Source organism: Anolis sagrei, chromosome 2 (genome assembly GCF_037176765.1).
Source record: "Anolis sagrei isolate rAnoSag1 chromosome 2, rAnoSag1.mat, whole genome shotgun sequence".
NCBI classification, from domain to species: domain Eukaryota; kingdom Metazoa; phylum Chordata; class Lepidosauria; order Squamata; family Dactyloidae; genus Anolis; species Anolis sagrei.
This window is the reverse complement of record NC_090022.1, coordinates 290703652-290724034: the sequence shown is the minus strand read 5'-3', so window position 1 is coordinate 290724034 and position 20383 is coordinate 290703652. Positions and strand designations below refer to the sequence as shown.

Here is a 20383-nt window from a genome sequence, read left to right as displayed (position 1 = left end):
ACTATGTTTTAACTTTGCCTTTTTCTCAATAAACTACAAAATCTACAGCTTTGGTGTGGTGGTGTTTGGGAGCAAGGTGAAAACTACCCTGAGTTGCAACAATAATCAACATAAACAGCTTGCATTCTCTGCTGAATCTCTTTTGGGGTAACATCTTCTGCTGTTAAGAATTCAATGACTGCATGTTGCTTAAGTCGCACTGACTGACCGTTTACTCGGAGTTCCATACTTCACAGTTTAACAACACAACCATTCAATGCTAAGGCTTCCCGCCAAAATGGAACTGTAGAGGAGAGTCTACTGAACAAGCTAGTACTGGCTGCATACCCATACTGCCATCTGTTGAGGAGTTACGAAGGTAGAGGCATGACTTTTCATTCCACCCTCATAACTGTTAAAATAGAAATATAATGTTCCTTACTAAACTCTTTTGATTGCCTTCTAAAATTAAATATACAGTAGAGTCTCGCTTATCTGACATTCTGTCTGATCCAACGCTCTTATCCAATGCTCCCCTTTTCCTCCAGCATTTCCCCTCCAATTAAAGGCATGCCCCCCTACTCTCTCTCCATTCCTAATAAGTGCAAAAGGCAAGACAAAGAGGAGGAGGAGGAGGAGGGAGGAAAGGGGGGAAAGAGGCAGGACCGGAAGCGGAAGTGTCCTCCCACCTTCCATCTGTGATTTCCATGCTCCTCTTCCACATCCGGGCACTTCCTGCTGGGCTGTTCTAGGTGTTGCCTTGCATTAGAGTCCCTGTTGTTAATATTCTAGGTTTCTAGCTCTGCGTTGGATGGGTAACAGTAGGCGTCTCTGTATTATCCAACATCTTCGTTTATCCGACCCATTTATGTCGGGTAAGCGAGACGCTACTGTATTTGCCCTCTTGTTGCAAAGTTTAATCCTTTCTCTATCTAGAGCAGTGGTTCTCAACCTGGGGGTCCCCAGATGTTTTTGGCCTTCAACTCCCGAAATCCTAACAGCTGGTAAACTGGCTGGGATTTCTGGGAGTTGTAGGCCAAAAACATCTGGGGACCCCAGGTTGAGAACTACTGATCTAGAGCGACATGGAAACAAATGACTCATTCCAAGCACATAATAAAGGGGGAAACTGAAGCTTATGGAAGAGCCCTCCTTTCCAAATAAGATCTGGTTCTATCTGTTCAAAGATGAGCATATGACGTTCACTTCTGTGACAGAGGCTCCAAATGTGTTCTTATTATAAGACTAAATGGTCAAAAATATCTTAAGACAGGTAACTGGAAGTGGATGAAGAAAAAAAATGAGCTCAAGGATGGTCCGAAACTCTTAATTATATACAGATATTGGCCCAGGCATTTCACAGTCAAAAGGAACAAAAAGGCACAAAAGTAAAAGTAAATTTGGAAAGGGCCAGAAAAAGCACCCTCAAAGATATATCTATGGCACTATTTCAATAACAGCAACCATCAGTCCAGGAAAGTTAGGGTTTTTTTAGACTACAGCTCCGAAATCTATCATCTAGCCTTGGTAACTAGAGGATTCAGGGAGTTGAAGTCCAAAAATATAACGTTTTCAAGTTCTGCCATCTATGCTCAAGTATACAAAAGCCTTGAAAAACCTGTAACACTCCCCACTCTAAAATGTCTTTAGATGCCCATGGGAGCATGAGCACAGTGGTGCATGAGACCGGACAGAGGTGGTGCATGATGGGACTTCTAGTCCAGTTTCAGTGGGGGTGACAGGTTGGCTTCTCTTTGCTTTGAAGCAGGACACAATGTGAAGGACCCTTTTCACAAGCTCCACTGAACTGAGTTATTGAAACTCCATGCTGAAAAGTCAGAGAGGTTTTTGTGCTATGGAGAAACTGAAACATCCTCTTGACACTTTTCCCAACAGAACAATAAAGCCCACGCTTCTCTCCAGACGTGTCCATCTCCACTGACTATCATCCAAGGTTCCTTTAGCAAAGTTGCTCTCATGTGCAACATCACTGTCAAGTGTAAACAGAAGATCAATCCATGATTGTAAGAAGAGGTGAGGCCAAGCCCCCTGCCCCTCGCCAACTGCTATCGGATAGCATCCAAATAATGCACTTCTGGGTACAAAGTATTGACGAGGATGGCCAGGAGGCTATTCCCATCACGAAGGGAATGATGTGAGTCCTTGATGAACTGGGACGCTTGAGAGATCTGCTCCTGGTATTCCGTGTATTGTTTGTTTGAAACGAGGGTGTCAAGAGAACTCAATGCCTAAAAAGATAAAAAGAGGAGTGAAAGATACAATTCCAGAACTCAAAAACATTATCTATCTACCTATCTATCTACCTATCTATCTACCCATCCATCCATCCATCCATCAATATATAGATATATAATTCCTTTCAGAATCTCCTGGCCCCTGTTGGCTGAGAAATTCTGGAAGCTTTAGTCCCAAAAGTAGAATCATAGAATCATAGAATCAAAGAGTTGGAAGAGACCTCATTGGCCATCCAGTCCAACCCCCTGCCAAGAAGCAGGAATATTGCATTCAAATCACCCCTGACAGATGGCCATCCAGCCTCTGTTTAAAAGCTTCCAAAGAAGGAGCCTCCACCACACTCCGGGGCAGAGAGTTCCACTGCTGAACGGCTCTCACAGTCAGGAAGTTCTTCCTCGTGTTCAGATGGACTCTCCTTTCTTGTAGTTTGAAGCAATTGTTTCGCGTCCTAGTCTCCAGGGAAGCAGAAAACAAGCTTGCTCCCTCCTCCCTGTGGCTTCCTCTACATATTTATACATGGCTATCATATCTCCTCTCAGCCTTCTCTTCTTCAGGCTGAACATGCTCAGCTCCTTAAGCCGCTCCTCATAGGGCTTGTTCTCCAGAACCTTGATCATTTTAGTCACCCTCCTCTGGAAACATTCAAGCTTGTCAATATCTCTCTTGAATTGTGGTGCCCAGAATTGGACACAATATTCCAAGTGTGGAAGTAGTTTTTCCTGAACTTTATGATATTCATGATTTAGGTGGCTTGCTATATATGTCCGAAGAACATCTCTGTGTCCAGTTCTGGGCACCAGAAGTCAAGAAATTTATTGAGAAGCTGAAAGGGGTTCAAAGGAGGGCAACCAAAATGGTCCAGGTTTGGAAGCCAAGCCCTTTAAAGAGTGGCTTAGGGAGCACAGAATCATACTATAATTGAGTTGAAAGAGCCCTCATGGGCCATCCAGTCCAACCCCATTCTGCCAAGAAGCAGGAGATTTGCATTTAAAGCAACCCCAACAGATGACCATCCAGCCTCTGCTTAAAAGCCTCCAAAGAAGGAGCCCCCACCACACTCCAGGGCAGAGAGTTCCACCGCTGAACAGCTCTCTTTCTCAGTCAGGAAGTTCTTCCACATGCTCAGGTGGAATCTGTAGTTTGAAGCCATTGTTCCATTGTGTTCTAGCCTGCTCCCTCCTTCTTATGACTTCCCCTCACATCTTGATCCATGGCCCTCATCATGTCTCCTCTCAGCCTTCTCTTCTTCAGGCTAAACATCCCCAGCTCTTAGCCACTCCTCATAGGGCTCGTTCTCCAGACCCTTGATCATTTTAGTCACCCTCCTCTGGACACATTCCAGCTTGTCAACATCTCCTTTCAATTGTGGTGCCCAGCATTGGATGCAGTGTGATTCCAGGTGTGGTCTGGCCAAGGCTGAATAGAGCGGGAGCATGACTTCCCTGGATCTAGACACTAGACTTTTTAAACAGAGGCTTTTAAACAGAGGCTGGATGGCCATCTGTTGGGGGTGCTTTGAATACGATTGTCCTGCTTCTTGGCAGGAGGTTGGCTTGATGGCCCACGAGGTCTCTTCCAACTCTATGACTCCTATAGATGCAGGCCAAAATCCCATTGGCTTTTTTTGCTGCCGCATCACATTGTTGGCTCATATTTAACTTGTTGTTCATGAGGACTCCAAGATCTTTTTCACACATACTGCTCTAAAGTCACACATATTGCTGTCGAGCCAGGCGTCCCCCATTCTGTATCTTTGCATTTCATTTTTTCTGCCTAAGTGGAGTATCTTGCATATGTCCCCATTAAACTTCATTTTGTTAGTTTTGGCCAATCATCTGTCTAATCTGTCAAGTTCATTCCGAATTCTTCTCCTGTCTTCTAGAATATTGGCTCTCCCTCCCAGTTTGGTGTAGTGGAGTATCTTGCATTTGTCCCCTTTAAACTTCATTTTGCTAGTTTTGGCCAATCATCTCTCTAATCTGTCAAGATCGTTTTGAATTCTTCTCCTGTCTTCTAGAATATTGGCTCTCCCTCCCAATCTGATGTCGTCAGCAAGCTTGATTATCATGTCTTCTCTAACCCTGCAACTAAGTCATTAATAAAGATGTTGAACAGGACCAGGACCAGGACGGAACCCTGCTTAGGGCACTCCACTTGTCACTTCTTTCCAGGATGAAGAAAAAGCATTGGGGAAAATCACCCTTTGGATTCGTTCGCTTAACCAATTACAGATCCACCTAACTGTAGTTTTGCTTAGCCCACATTTGACTAGTTTCCTTGACAGAAGGTCATGGAGGAACTTGTCAAACAAAGACCTTCCTGAAATCCAGGTACACTACATCCACAGCGTTCCCTGCATCTACTCAGCTTATAACTCAATCATAGAATCATAGAATCATAGAATCAAAGAGTTGGAAGAGACCTCATGGGCCATCCAGTCCAAGCTCCTGCCAAGAAGCAGGAATATTGCATTCAAATCACCCCTGACAGATGGCCATCCAGCCCCTGTTTAAAAGCTTCCAAAGAAGGAGCCTCCACCACACTCCAGGGCAGAGAGTTCCACTGCTGAACGGCTCTCACAGTCAGGAAGTTCTTCCTTGTGTTCAGATGGAATCTCCTCTCTTGTAGTTTGAAGCCATTGTTCCGTGTCCTAGTCTCCAAGGAAGCAGAAAACAAGCTTGCTCCCTCCTCCCTGTGGCTTCCTCTCACATATTTATACATGGCTCTCATATCTCCTCTCAGCCTTCTCTTCTTCAGGCTAAACATGCCCAGCTCCTTAAGCCGCTCCTCATAGGGCTTGTTCTCCAGACATAAGAGATCAGATTAGTCTGGCAATCTGGTAATAGCAGGGTATGTTTCTCTTGAAGAAGGAAAATTGAATGGGCCATGTTTAAATATTTGAAAGGGTGTCATGTTGAAGATGGAACAAGCTTGTGTTCTGCTGCTCCACAGACTAGGACCTGGAACTGCAGGAAATGAGATTCTAGCATAAAATTAAGAACTTCCTGATGGTAAGAACTGTTTGGCCGGGGAATCTGCTGCTGTCTGAGATTGTTGACAGTATCCATCGTAAACAGAAGTCTTTACCCCGAAACTCAGTGTTTAATTTCCAGGCTACATTTGGGTCCTAAATTTCCAAAATCATCTGCAAAGATTCTGGCAGAATTCTGGGCCGTTTGACTCACTCAGAAGCAATGGATTTAAAAGCCACACAGAAGACACAGACTTGACCCCTCCTATTTGCCTGCTGAGCTATTTACCACCACCTATTTACCTGCTGAGCTTTGCTAGAGAGTTGCAGCTCCACTCCAGACCTCAACCGGATCTGATTCTCCACAGGAATTTGTACCAACAGAAAAGCAGACAGGCTCCGAGCGACAACACGGAACCTATGGAAAGAGAAGGACCAGACCATTGTGTTTTAGCAGCTTCCACCAAGTTGGAAAACACAAATGTCTTTCTCCTCCTCTAAAATACATGTGGTTCTGCTCCATTATTTCACTGTGTAACAATATACTGCATCGATTACATCCTTACTTGATTGTGAAGACTGTAGACCATTTAATGACCTGTTTGCTGGCACTGATGCCAAGCCAACTATACGGTGATTGTTTTGGTACTCTTTTTTTCCTTCCTGGGACTTCTCCTGTCCTCCAGATATTCTAAAAGATTATTGCCAGTGGTTTTGAAATTACTTTTGCCAGTTCTTTTAATATAATTGGATGCAATCCTACTAGCTCTAGAGATTTGAGTTCATTTAGAGTAACCAGACATTTCTCTATCATAGAATTTCTGCATTTCCCTGACTGCGTCATCTGTTCTATTTTATAGTTGAGCTCTGTTTACTTTTTGTGAGAAAAGCGAGGCAATCTTTAGTTGCTTGCTTGCTTCTGCCATGGCACCCTACATCACTGGTGCATTACAACGATAAAATGAGGCATAAACTGTAAACTACTGCCCTATACTCATCAGAGGAAAGGCAGGATAAAAACACATACTGGAATATAGGTTGAGTATCCCTCCTGAAATGCTTGGAACTAGAAGTGTTTGGGATTTTCTTCCCAGATTTTAAAACACCTGTATTTGCATATATGTACATAATCTTTCTGCAGGAGAGTCAAAGTGGCTTAACATAAAAGCATAAGTATGCAATTTAAAGTATACCGATATGCAAATATTAAAACAGGGTTAAATATAAACTGTATTAAAAATCTTGGAGCAAGGACACAGTAAATACCGAAATTATTTATTCAGGGCCGGAGGTTTAGCACAGCTGGTAAATCATCAGCAATTAAATGATCTATCAACCAAAGGTTGCAAGTTCGAAGCCCCGGGTTGGTGTGAGCTGCCAACTGTTAGCTTAGCTCATTGTTTACCTAAGCAATTCAAAAACAGCTTTAGCTGTGTTTAGAGAAATTAGGTACCGCTAAATAGCGGGGGAGGTGTTTTACGATGCCATAAAGAAAGAAGATCAGAAAGTGCTGTGCGACCAAAAGGAAGAAGTCCTGATGGCTCTTTGTCATAGAGGATAGAGCAACAGCACCCCCTGGACATGAGCCAATCTTCCATGGCACCTCTTTCTGTTCTGCCTGTCTGTGTATTGTCTATACAAAGCGGCATTGAATGATTGCCGTGTATGTGTACTGTGATCCATCCTGAGTCCCCTGTGGGGTGAGAAGGGTGGAATATAAATAAAGTGTTGTTGTTGTTGTTAATGTCTCATAGATATCTTATACCTTTTAATGTTTTTTAACTGGAGATTTTTAATACAGTTTATATTTAACCCTGTTTTAATGTTTGCATATTGGTATACTTTAAATTGCATACATATGCTTTTATGTTAAGCCACTTTGACTCTCCTGCAGAAAGATAAAGGTAAAGATTTCTCATGAGTGGTGGGAGTGGTGATCATCTCCATCCATTTCTAAGCCGAAGAGCCGGCATTGTCTGTAGGCGCCTCCAAGGTCATGTGGCCCAGCATGACTGCATGGTGCACCGTTACCTTCCCGCTGGAGCAGTATCTATTGATCTATTAACATTTGCATGTTTTCAAACTGCTAGGTTGGCAGAAGCTGGAACCAACAGTAGGAGCTCACCCCACTCCCTGGATTCGAACCTTCAACCTTTCAGTCAGCAAGTTCAGTGGTTTAACCCACTGCGCCACCACCAGGGGCCCATAGAGAGATAAAACGGGATATAAATAAATATGATGATGATGATACTTCCAAATTCAGATGGACAGAGTTTTGGAGCACAATATTCCTGACCTCATGATCATGCTAAAAAACAAAGTACGGATCGTGACAGCAGAATCGACGAGAAGCAACACGAAAAGCTTACACAATATGAGGATTCAAAGATCAAACTGCAAAGACTCCGGCACAAGCCAGTCTTTGTAACTGTAACACTGGGTGCAGTGCCAAAAGACCTTGGCCTGCCCTTAAAAACAATTGACGCTGACAGAATCAACATCAAAAGGTCACCCTACATCAAAAGGCTACCCTACTTGGATCCGCATGCATTATTCACAGTCCTAGACACTTGGGAAGTGACTGAACACAAAAGCCAGTATAGTGATCTTGTTTGCTGTGTACTAATCTTGTTGTGTATCAAATAATAATAATAAATACAGCCTGAAGACAATTTTTACATATTATTTTTACATTATTTTGTGCATGAAAGAAAGTTTGCATAACAGAATCACCAAGGGGGAAAAGGTGTCACTGTCTCATGTGGACAATTATGAAGTATTTTGGAATTCTAGGTAAGGGATGCTCCACTTGTAATGTAACTTCAACACCATCACATTAATTTTATGAAAAAGAAGAAGAAAAGAAAGGTCACAGTGGATGGAAAAACTGATCTCACAAGAGGAACCATCTGATAGCAGCTCTATGACAAATTATGTGTTTGGAAGTCATTCCCTATTCCTCTGAACCTGAGGTCTCCTGGTTTTTTAAAAGTTATGTAAGCCAGGTGCTTCTTCCCTAAATGTTCACCTGTTTGACAGTGGAGATCTCCGTCCGAGCCCAAAAGCACCGAGAATCCCAGACGTGAGCCGCTCTTCTGCCAGAGCGTTCTGCCTGCCTTGCAGAGACGTCAGGATCCGGACGACCGACTCCATCAACACAGCGTCCTCCTGATCCACTTGGAGGAGACAGAGCTGCAGGACTTTGTGCCACCAAAGGAAAAGCTTGGCTTCATCTTTCGCAGAGCTTGCGTGGAAAAAGCGCATGATGCAGGGGAGAAACAGTACATCAAAAAGCCAGAATTAGAAAGTGTCCGTTGTTTGTTATTGCATTTAATTTCTTTGCGAGCATCCCAATCCCTGCATATTCCCAATTTCCTATTCCCAGGACTGCAACTCCCAGCAATCTTCCAAATAGATTAGATAGATAGATAGATAGATAGATAGATAGGATAGACTAGATAGAGGTAGTAGGTAGACAAATTGATCAGGAGGACTGCTGGGAGTTACAGTCCAAGAATAGGAAGAAAGAAGAATGGGGAGAAAGTGAAGGGGAAAAAAGGGGGGAAGGGAAGAAGAAGAAGAGAAGCAAGCAAGCAAGCAAGCAAGGAAGGAAGGAAAGAAAGAGGGGAAGAAGGAAGGAAGGAAGGAAGGAAGGAAGGAAGGAAGGAAGGAAGGAAGGAAGGAAGGAAGGAAGGAGAGAAAGGAAGAAGAAAAAGAGGGACGGAAGGTTGGCCACAGCAACACGTGGCCGATACAGCTAGTATATGATAAATGTGTGCTGGTCTGCTTCCATACACTGTAAACATGGAAGATTTCTCCACAGAACAACAGGAAGGTCTCCATTTCTAAGCCAAAAAGCCGGCATTGTCCATAGATGCCTCCAAGGTCATGTGGCCAGCTGACTGCACGGAGAACCATTACCTTCCCGCCATTACCTATTGACCTACTCTCATTTCCATGTTTTCAAACTGCTACGGCGCTCCATGCAGTCATGTTCGCCACATCACTTTGGAGGTGTCTACGGACAATGCTGGCTCTTCAACTTAGACATGGAGATGAGAACCAACCCCAAGAGTTGGACACAACTGGACTTAATGTCAGGGGGGAAACCTTTACCTTTACCTAGGGTGCGAGAAGCTCGACCTAACAGCAGGAGCTCACTCTGCTCCCCGGATTCAAACCACTGACCTTTCGGTAAGCAAGTTCAGCAGCTCAGTGGTTTAACCCCCTGCACCACTGGGGGTTCCAACAACAGGAAACTTTCATTCATAAAGTGAGTCTATCAGGGACTCTAACTTTCTCCTTCACAAGCAAAGGGGTAATTAATTTAGCTCCTGGGCATTTGAAATACTGACTCTTCTCTACGGCCCATGTACTGCAACTTTCCTTGTGCCTTCCTTTGCAATGCAAGAAGCAGCAGAAGTCAGCAAGCAAGGAGAAGTTCCCCTGTGGTTATTTTTAAAGGCTTCCAAAAATAGCCTTGCTTGATCAAAGTCACAATTTCCAGGGCCAAACACCAGCACGAGGCTGCTTGCCTCATTCACAACTGGCCACAAAATGTATTAGATATATTAGTGGGCTTAAGATAAATAGAGGGCCATGGTGGCACAGTGGGTTAAACCGCTGAGCTGCAGAACTTGCTGACCGAAAGATCGGCAATTTGAATCTGGGGAGTGGGGTGAGCTCCCTTTGTTAGCCCAAGCTTTTGCCAATCTACTAGTTCAAAACCATGCAAATGTGAGTAGATCAACAGGTACCATTCCAGCAGGAAGGTAACGGTGCTCCATGCAGTCATGCTGGCCACATGACCTTGGAGGTGTCTATGAACAACGTCAGCTCTTCAGCTTAAAAATGGAAATGAGCACAACCCCCCAGAGCTAGACTCAACTAGACTTAATGTCAAGGGGAAACCTTTACCTTTACTAAAGATCAATGGGTTTAAGATAAATGTCTGGCTCTTTCCATCTCGGAATCAGAGCTGAAGGAGCTAATTGTTCATTATTGCACACAAGGTTTTTATGTTCTTACTACCGCCAACATTTTGGTCAGTGCATACAGACAGAATATTCCTTATCTGAAATGCTTGGGACCAGAAGTGTTTTCAACTTCAAAATTGTTTGGATTTTAGAATAATTGTATTCCTGTATTTGAATGCAGGTAGTAAAGGTAAAGGTTTCCCCTGACATTAAATCTAGTCATGTCTGATTCTGGGGGGTGGTGCTCATCCCAATTTCTAAGCCAAAGAGCCAACGTTGTCTGTAGACACCTCCAAGATTACGTGGTCAGCATGACTGAATGGAACACCTTCCCGCAAAAGCAGTACCTATTGATCTATTCACATTCGCATGTTTTTGAACTGCTAGGATGACAGAAGCTCAGGCTAACAAGCAGGAGCTCACCCCACTCTCCAGATTCAAACTGCTGAGTTTGGCAGCTCAGCGGTTTAATCCACTGTGCTACCAGGGGGCTGTCTGAATGCAGGTAAGCAAGGAAATATCTTGTTGATAGCACCGAAGTTGAAATACAAAATTCACATATGCTTCACATATGCACCTTTTACCTTGAAGGAAAATTTATACAATGTTTTAAGTAATTTTATGTTTGGAAAAAAAGTTTGTGTACACTGAAAGCAAAGTGGACGCTTTTTAGTTTGGGAGTTTTTTGGATTTTTGAATTTCCAATAAGGGATACTCAATGTGTACTATCTCAGTATACAGCAGTGGTTCCCAACCTGTGATCCGTGGACCACCAGTGGTCCTCAAGAACGAAAATATGGTCTGCGGCCTCATTATTACTACACCATTGCCTCAAAAACCACACAGTAACGAGAGCAACTGGTCTCACAAAACCCTCTTATAGTGCCAAGGCAACAGGGATGTTGGGAGTGGAGAGGCTGACTCCCCACGAAAAATTACCACTACCACATCAGTTCTAGATTATTAAATATGGTTTTCTGTGGGTGAGTGGGTGGCGACTACTGGATGGCATTTATTTATTTATTTATTTATTTTCGAGCGTGTTTACCCCGCCCTTCTCAACCCCTGGGGCAGTGGTTCTCAACCTAGGGTCCCCAGATGTTTTTGGCTTGCAACTCCCAGAAATCCCAGCCAGTTTACCAGCTGTTAGGATTTCTGGGAGTTGAAGGCCAAAAACATCTGGGGACTCCAGGTTTAGAACCACTGTCCTAGGGGGACTCAGGGTGGCTTCCAATTGGCAATAATTCAATGCCGCATCATAAAATACAAAATAACAAATATAACAATTAAAAACATGAACTTTAATAAATAAAGATTAAACAGTATACTTACGATCCATTTAGCTATTGCCAGTCTGGTGGCTATTTATCTAGCCATATACTAACGATTACTATGCTTAACTTATCTAAATCTACTTCCAAGCCATAGTCAAACACTATCAATTGTCCTTTAACCTAATTGCCTGAAGGCCTGGTCCCACAACCACATTTTTACCTTCTTTCTAAAGGTGAGGAGGGATGGCAATGACCTAATTTTCCCGGAAGCGAATTCCACATGCGGGGGGCTACCACCGAGAAGGCCCTGACCCTCGTCCCCACCAAACATGTTTGAGACAAACATATGTTCTGTATCAGAAAGTAGAGCTGATGTGGTCTATCCAATGCAGTTTTATGAATCAGCACCCCAAATAACCAAACTAAAGTTGACCAAAAACCGATTCGTAAGCCTTTTGGTACTAATGTTGGAGAGTGGTCCCTGGTCAAAGTGATTCCGGGTAAAAGTGGTCCCTGGCCAAAGTGCCCCTGGTGAAGTGGCCCATGGTCAAGTGGTCCATGGTCAAGTGGCCCATGGTCAAAGTGGTCCATGGTCAAAGTGGTCCATGGTCAAAGTGGTCCATGGTTAAAGTGGTCCCTGGTCAAAGTGGTTCCTGGTCAAAAAATGGCTGGGAAAAGCTGGTATAAAGCAATTCAGAAGAAAGGCTCAGTTCTTTGGTCAGAGCATCTGAATCTTATGGGAAGACAAGCAGGTTTTGTTCATTAACTCGGAAGTATACTATATGAGACAGGGGGGAAATGAAAACACTCTTCTTCCATATATAAATTCTGTTCTCCCATGAGATTTTCTTCAGAATTCTTATTTGTCCCCATTCCTATGTCCTGCTGAACTACAGCTGCAATAAAATCAAACTGTTACAGAGAGTGGAAATACCACCTGCGCTGCAAATATTGTGCAAGAAGTCACTTTATTCTGAAAGCAAGCTTTCATCTTGGAAAAGTTGTTCTTTTGGACCACAGCTCCCAGAATCCCACAGCCAGCAGGATTACTGTGCATGGTGAATGCAAAAACATAGGGCAGGAGGAAGAAACAAGAGAACTTAAGGAAGTCTCTTCTTTGAATAATTTGAACCATTCTCAGTCAGGCTGGCTAGGGGATTCTGGGTGTGCTGGCACAGCTGTGCCAGGGGTTTGAATTCCCTTTTACTTTCTTTGCTTGTTTGCATGAATTCCTGTAGGCTATGCATTTTGCAATTTGGTAGCTTCCTACAGAGTGCAATCATAGGGCCAGCAACCTGTCAATCATCGTTGCAGCCTTTAGATCTGCCCCTTTTCCTAGGTTTTGGAGGGAAAAGGAAGACTTTAGGCAGTTTACAGTTGGAATCCTTTCAGACAGGACGTGTGGGGTTCCTCTTCCTCACCTGGAAAAGGCTTTAGTTCTCACAGCAATCCGCTAGGGAAATATAGCTACAGCCAGCCTTCGCTGGAAAAAGGGAATGCAGCCAGCTTTGCTGGATAGTAAAGGACTTCCTTCAACTTGGAAATCTACAAAGACTTTGCCTGGTAAGGTCTACTCCGGTCACCCATAATGCAGATTGGAACCGGGAGTAGGGCCCATGCCAGCAAAGTAAAGAGATTGCCCAGCGAGGGGTCAGAGGATTTCCCTTAAAGAAGAAAGAAACAGTTTGTTAAGCAGTTGCCTGTCCCTTGTTGGCAGATTAAAGAAATTAAAATTTTCCAAAGTTATAGAGTGTTTAATCCGTGTTTGAAGATTTTATCCCTAATAAAACTTTGTTGGACTTATCAAGAGACTCAACAGAACTTTGTGTGGGGAAATCTGAAAGGCCTCTCAGCCGAGGCACCCCAGCGTCCCTTTGGGCATTCAGATAGCACGTCCTGCTAACAGGCATCCTCGCAGGCCCAACGCGTGACAGCACACTGGGAGTTATACAAAAAAATAACTTCCCATGCTCTGCCAAGAGCTGTGATTGACAGAGAGCCAGCAGGTGCCAATACCTGGGATACACCTGCTCCAGCCACTTGCTCAGCATCTGCAGGACTCGCATTTCATTGGCCAGGGTCTGTTCGGCATTCAGCTGCTGCAGTGTGTAGACATAGAGGGTGAGGTAGCTGCCGAGGGAAAGGCACTCCTGCAGGAAGTCTTCGGCTGTGAGTTCGGGAACTTGCAAAGAGGCCACAATGGGGCCCCAGCCCACATCTTGGTTGAGTGGAGCATCTGCGTATGAAATAGGGAGCATGCAAGAAGAGAAAAATTACCATTAGGATGAACCCAAGTTGCTGCTAGATCACTGTGTTCTTGCTACTCTAAAACACTTATTTTGAACTAGTTGGAATCAGCAGATTTGGTGACAGATGCTAAAAAGGGCATCGTTAGAAGGCAATTACAAAATATTAAGGATACTAGCCGTCCCCTGCAACGCTTTGCTGTGGCCCAGTCTGTGTATATGTGTTTTGTGTGTGTATATGTGTATATATGTGGTCTTGCACATGCTTTGTAATGTATTTCTTTTGGCTTTTTAAGTATCTTCTGCTGTATTTTCCAGGGTTTTCATGAGTGATGGTCACTCGTTGGCTTGGTATGTGTATTGTGTCCAAATTGGGTGTCAATTCGTTCAGTGGTTTTTGAGTTATGCTAATCCTACAAACGAACATTACATTTTTATTTATATTATTTATTTATTTATTATTTTATTTACTGTATTTGTATACCGCCTTTCTCAGCCAATCGGCGACTCAAGGCGGTTTCCAACAAAACAGTACACATAATATCATAAAACAAGTTAAAACATCAAAACAGTATAAAACAACAACAACAACATCATTAGTGTCTCCTTATTATCAAGCATTGTCCACTTCCATCGTCAAGTCATTCAATTTCCTATGGCCGGAATCATTGGGTTGTTATAGGTTTTTTCGGGCTGTATGGCCATGGTCTAGTGGCATTCTCTCCTGACGTTTCGCCTGCACGTATGGCAAGCATCCTCAGAGGTAGTGAGAGAGGAAGCAGGCAGGGACATATAATTACCTCTCAACAAAAGTTTGCTCCTGCACAGTCAGCCCATTGTATGCTAATCAAGGTGGTCAGTTGAAACATTCACACCTAGCTCCAGCAGTCAAGAGTCCTTTGTCCCACCCTGGTCATTGCACAGATATATAAACAGACCTCACTACCTCTGAGGATGCTTGCCATAGATGCAGGCAAAACGTCAGGAGAGAATGCCACTAGACCATGGCCATACAGCCCGAAAAAACCTACAACAACCCAGTGATTCTGGCCATGAAAGCCTTCGACAATACAATAATAATAATAATAATAATAATAATAATAGAAGTTGGCAAGTTAGAACATTTTTCCTACCAAGAAGCAGGAATGTTCTGCTCATATAATATTTTTCAGGTCTGTTTGATATAGAGTCTTACAAGGCAACACCTAGAATCATAGAATCAAAGAGTTGGAAGAGACCTCATGGGCCATCCAGTCCAACCCCCTGCCAAGAAGCAGGAATAGCACCTGCAGAGTGATATTAAATAAAAGCAAATCCCCAACGTACAGAGCAGCATCCTTTGTCTCCCTCACCTTCATTGAAATAGGCGGTGACACAGGCCTCCGTGGTCTCAGCCATGTGTCGGACGGAGGCCAGGCTCTGGCAGGCAGCCGTTAGGAGAGGCATGACCCCTAAGCCTTGCACTGTGCTGTCAATCCAGCTTCGTAAACTGATCCGGAGAGATTCGGCCGTGGAAACACTGGCATTGTTCATCATCATCAGGGCTTCCACAAAGAGGCTGCTTAAGGCCAGGTGGCGCGTCTGCAGGTCCGTGTCTGTGAGCCAAAATAAAAGAGAAATTCAAAAGAGCTTGATTTTGAAATGACAGGAAGCAAAAAGGAAGAATGTTTCCCTCTCAAGTTTAGGCCCCATAACACCCCCAATACTTTTGTTTCCTTCTGAAAGCACCGGGATTGTGGCGCAGCTGGCTGAGTGTCAGCTGCATTAAGATCACTCTGACCAAAAGGTCATGAGTTCGAAGCCAGCCCGGGTTGGAGTGGGTTTCCAACCAATTGTGTAGCCTGTTGTCGACCTTTGCAACCCAAAAGACAGTTGCATCTGTCAAGTTGGAAAGTTAGGTACCACCTTAAAGTGTGGGGAGGCTAAATTAACTAATTTATGAGGCCATAAAAAAAAGATTCCAGCAAGCACTCCAGCAAAAAGCATGCGGGGAATGCGGAAGAGCTTCATCAGTGTCGCAGATGGACGATGAAAGCTGCCCTGGCGGCCAAAAAAAGTTAAATAGCCTCTGTGTATGTCTGTATACGTTGTATGTCAAATTGGCATTGAATGTTTGCCATATATGTGTACACTGTAATCCGCCCTGAGTCCCCTGTGGGGTGAGAAGGGCGGAATATAAATACTGTAAATCAGTGGTTCTCAACCTTCCTAATGCCACGACCCCTTAATACAGTTCCTCATGTTGTGGTGACCCCCAGCCATAACCCTAACATTATGAATGGCCATGTAAATAATGATCTGCAGGATGTATTTTTATTCACTGGAGCAAATTTGACACAAATACCCAGTATGCCCAAATTTGAGTACTGGAGGGGTTGGCGGGGGCATTGATTTTGTCATTTGGGAGTTGTAGTTGCTGGGATTTATAGTTAATATGTAAACAAAGAGCATCCTGAACCCCACCAACAATGGTATTGAACCAAAGTTGGCACAGAGAACTCCCATGATCAACAGAAAATCCTGGAAGGGTTTGGTGGGCGTTGACCTTGAGTTTGGGAGTTGTAGTTCGCCTACATCCAGAGAGCACTATGGGCTCTGGGTGGATCTGGACCAAACTTGGTACGGATACTCAGTATGTCCAAATGTGAACACTGATGGGGTTTGGGGAAAATAGACTTTAACATTCGGGAGTTGTAGATACTGGGATTTATAGTTCACCTACAATCAAGGAGCGTTCTGAACCCCACCAATGATAGAAACTTCCCACACAGAACCCCCATGACCAACAGAAAATACTGTGTTTTCTGATGGTCTTTGGCGACCACTCTGACACCCCTTCACGACCCCCTCAGGGGTCCCGACCCCCAGGTTGAGAAACACTGCTGTAAATAAATAAATAAATAAATCCCTCTAAAATGGATAAATGTAGAGGCAAACACAGGTATTCAGACTTTGTTGGGGAGATGGACATCATAGGACTCAGGGTGAAATTGACCCTGGTCTCTCTGCATTTCCCTATTCCTGTTGTAATGTTACAGTCCTATCAAAGAGGTAGAAGGGGCAGATCTGGATTTCTTAATCATGATCCTTCCCCTCAACTCTTCATCACTGCACCAGAGCCAACCTGGTGGGTTGAAGATGACAATATCGTCTAGCAGCTTCGACATCTCCTGCTCCAGGGCTGAAAACGTGATCTTCCCATCTTGCTCCAGGACGCTCAGAAAGTGGACAACCTGGTGGATGTAGGCTCGGCACTTTAGGGTTGCATCCTAGGAAAAGTTCAGCAGAACATAATTACCATCATCTAACCTTTGCTTGTAGAAAGAACTTTAATGACTCTAAAAGGGAAAGCAGAATTGCCACTCTTGCCACCCGATTATACAAGAGGACAGATCACTAAACAAAAATGGTGGACTCACAAGGTGCACGTGGCTCTCGGAAGAAGCTCCAAACCCTGCTGATGTCTTCAAGAGCTTCACAATCAATTCAGCAGCGGGTTCCTTGGCAAGGATGATGGAAGGAGGGTAGTGGCTGTTGAAGTAGCTGATGATGCTTTCATAAGATAAGATGCTGATGAGTTGCCAAGGAAGGGAGCTGGTCTGTCCAAGAAGATTGAGCAGCGGTGACTCCTGAACAGGTTTTAAGAACAGGCATGTCATTCATGCGGCAACCATCACACAGGATGCCACCAGGAACAAAGGAAGCTGCTTCACAGCCAGAACACATTACTTATTCAACTTCATTTCTAATCCTACAGGATTCTGAAGGCCATTGTCCTAAAAGTAAATTTTCCCCGAGCTCTAACCACAACAGGTGAGGACCAGAATATTGTTGGTGTCTTGTGTAGACATAAATTACCCTAATTTTTTGACTGATGTGGAATATCTGCATTCTATTCAAGGTTGCAGAAATGGACTTGCAGATGTGGTGCCATCATGTTCTCAGAGGCACACTTGACATTTGACTTGTGTTCGATATCTCATTACCTACATATATATGCAAATACAGGTATTCCACAAACCAAATATATTTATATCCTGGTCCCAAACATTTTGGATAAGGTATACTCAACCAGTACAAAAAACAAATTTAACATCCATAGCTTGAGAAGGGTAGTTGTGTGCCTTCAAGGCAACCTCTGGGCACCCTATCATGCGGTCTTCAGAAGCTGAGAGGATAGGATTTACTCAAGGTCACTCAGTGGGTTCTCATGGCCAAGCAGGGAACTGAACTGTGGTCTCCAGAGTTGTAGTGTTTGAATAACTACACCATTCTGGTTATTTTGGGGAACAGTACTTGCTCTTTATTATATGCATGTCACAGCCATTTCTTCCTCACTTGCTGCCACTGCAGGTTTTCATAAGATTTTTACATTAATCGGCTCAACTGCTTATTTGGTGTGTGATTCTGCAGTACCAAGTCAGAGTCCACCTAGAACTGTGTAAAAAGTAAAAAAAATCAAAAAGAGTCAATGCAGCTACATTTTGCCTAAAGAGAGAGGCAAAATGCGTCCTCACTGGAAGGAAGAAAAAGCAGAAGATACTATGGTGTCTCCACATGGTCAGCCCAGGGCAATAAAAACTTTAAGAGGAAGTTCCCTCACAGAAATGAATTGCTCCATCTTCAAAGGGGAGGAGACTGGCTAGCAGTCTGACTTAGCCACGCTCTGGTTACATCCCGTATAGATTACTGCAACGCGCTCTACGTGGGGTTGCCTTTGAAGATGGCCCAGAAGCTCCAAATGGTCCAGCATGCAGCAGCCAGGTTACTAACAGGAGAGCATACAACTCCTCTGCTGAACCAGCTCCACTGGCTGCCAGTTTGCTACCGGGCTCAATTCAAAGTGCTGGCTTTAGCCTATAAAGCCCTAAACGGTTCCGGCCCAGCTTATCTATCCGAACGCATCTGTTCCTACGAACCCTCCAGGAATTTGAGATCACCCGAGGAGGCCCTGCTCTCGATCCTGCCTGCTTCGCAAGCACATCTGGCGGGGATGAGAGACAGGGCCTTCTCTGTGGTGGCCCCTCGGCAGTGGAACTCCCTGCCTAGGGACATTAGATCAGCCCCCTCCCTCCTGACCTTTCGGAAAAGAGTAAAAACTTGGCTCTTCCAGCAAGCATTTGGAACCTCCAAATAAACAGACAAACTTGAATTGGAAAATGACCCAGGAACAGCCCAGGATGATGGAACAGATAAGGACTTGAATGAGAGGATATAGTTTTTAGTTTTTAATATTGTTATTATGCACTGTCTTATGTCTAATTGCACTATAATGGTTCTTTTACTTATCAATGTATGTATTTTTATGGCATCGAATTGTGCCGATTGTGTACGCCGCTCTGAGTCGCCTCCAGGCTGATATGAGCAGGGTAGAAATAATGCAAATAAATAAAATAAATAAATAGCAGGAGGAGGAAAGACAAAATCTTTTTTGGTAAACATCCATAGGAATGTGGGGAAGGAATCTCTCAGCTAATCCTATCTCTAGTCTAGCTACTTGTTGGGGGATGGAGACTTGATAACACAAGAGACTTGTGCAGTCCAAAAATGAAACCCAACAGTGACTCCAAAATATCAAACCTGTTTTAGTGCCATGACCATTTTTATTCTCATATGCCTACATAAAGAAAACAGAAAAATTCAAAGATAATAGTACTCCCGATGGCCATTATGCACAATGGTGACAGGCTACTCCTTGGAGCGCAGGAAGCATGCCTCTTAATTTCACTTGTGAGGGAACAAAAATGCCTTCAATCCAAGTTCCATTTGCATGGCTGGGGTTGCTTGTGATTTCCTGAAACTAGAACATGAACCAATGGATTCAAATTATAAGAAAGGAGAAGCCACCTAAACATTAGGGGAAAAAATGTTGTTGTAGGACCTGATAAACAATGGAATAAGTTGTCTCAAATTGTGGTGGTTTTTCCAACTTTGGAGGTCTTTAAGCAGAGTTTGGATGGTGTTGCAGTTGTGAATTTTTGCATGGCACCAAATTGAGCAAAATGACCTTTTCACTTCACTTCACTTCACTTTATTTCTTAATTAGTCGCTCTCCACCAAGGTGCTCCGAGCGACTTACACTCTAAAATAGCATTTACACAATATAAAAGCATTCAACATAAAAACATTCAACAGTGACTATTTAGCAAATTAGAATTTGATTACTTAAATGCACAACCAAACAGCCAAGTCTTGAGTGCCTTTACAAAAGGACGCAACTCCTACATTGCTCTAATGTATGGAGGCAATGAGTTCCACAGAATTGGAGCATAGATCTAAAAAGCTCTACGCCTTGTAGCTTCTAGGTGTACCTCCCTAGGGCCCGGTATGTATAGGAGATTTTCCTGGGTGGATCGAGGTGACCACTGATGGGGAAAAGGAATGAGGCGGTCCCTAAGATATAAAGGTCCTTGGCCATTTTGAGCTCTAAATGTCAGGATCAGTATCTTGTAAGAGATCCGATGTTCTATTGGTAGCCAATGCAGTTGTTGCAGAATTGGTGTAATATGGGATCTTATAGATGATCCCGCTAGCAGCCTGGCTGCTGCATTTTGGACATCCGAATCTTCTGGGTTGTTGACTTCGGAAGGCCGGCATATAAGGTGTTGCAATAGTCCAACTTCGGGGTGACTGTTGCGTGGATTACTGTTGCCAATGCTTCTACCAAAAGGTAGGATGCCA

At 43.8% G+C, this 20383-nt stretch overlaps 1 protein-coding gene across 1 annotated transcript in view; it reads right to left on the bottom strand.

The window, feature by feature from the left end:
• Positions 1–367: 367 nt before the first annotated feature.
• Positions 368–20383, bottom strand: part of EPG5 (ectopic P-granules 5 autophagy tethering factor) — a 92090-nt gene continuing 72074 nt past the window's right edge. The window contains exons 38-44 of the mRNA XM_060761206.2: positions 17122–17331; positions 16827–16971; positions 15055–15297; positions 13473–13692; positions 8235–8450; positions 5510–5624; positions 368–2228 (exon numbers count right to left, since the gene is read on the bottom strand). Of these exons, the coding sequence (XP_060617189.2) occupies positions 2046–2228; positions 5510–5624; positions 8235–8450; positions 13473–13692; positions 15055–15297; positions 16827–16971; positions 17122–17331 (1332 nt within the window). The 3' untranslated portion in view covers positions 368–2045. The remainder of the gene's footprint in view (positions 2229–5509; positions 5625–8234; positions 8451–13472; positions 13693–15054; positions 15298–16826; positions 16972–17121; positions 17332–20383) is intronic.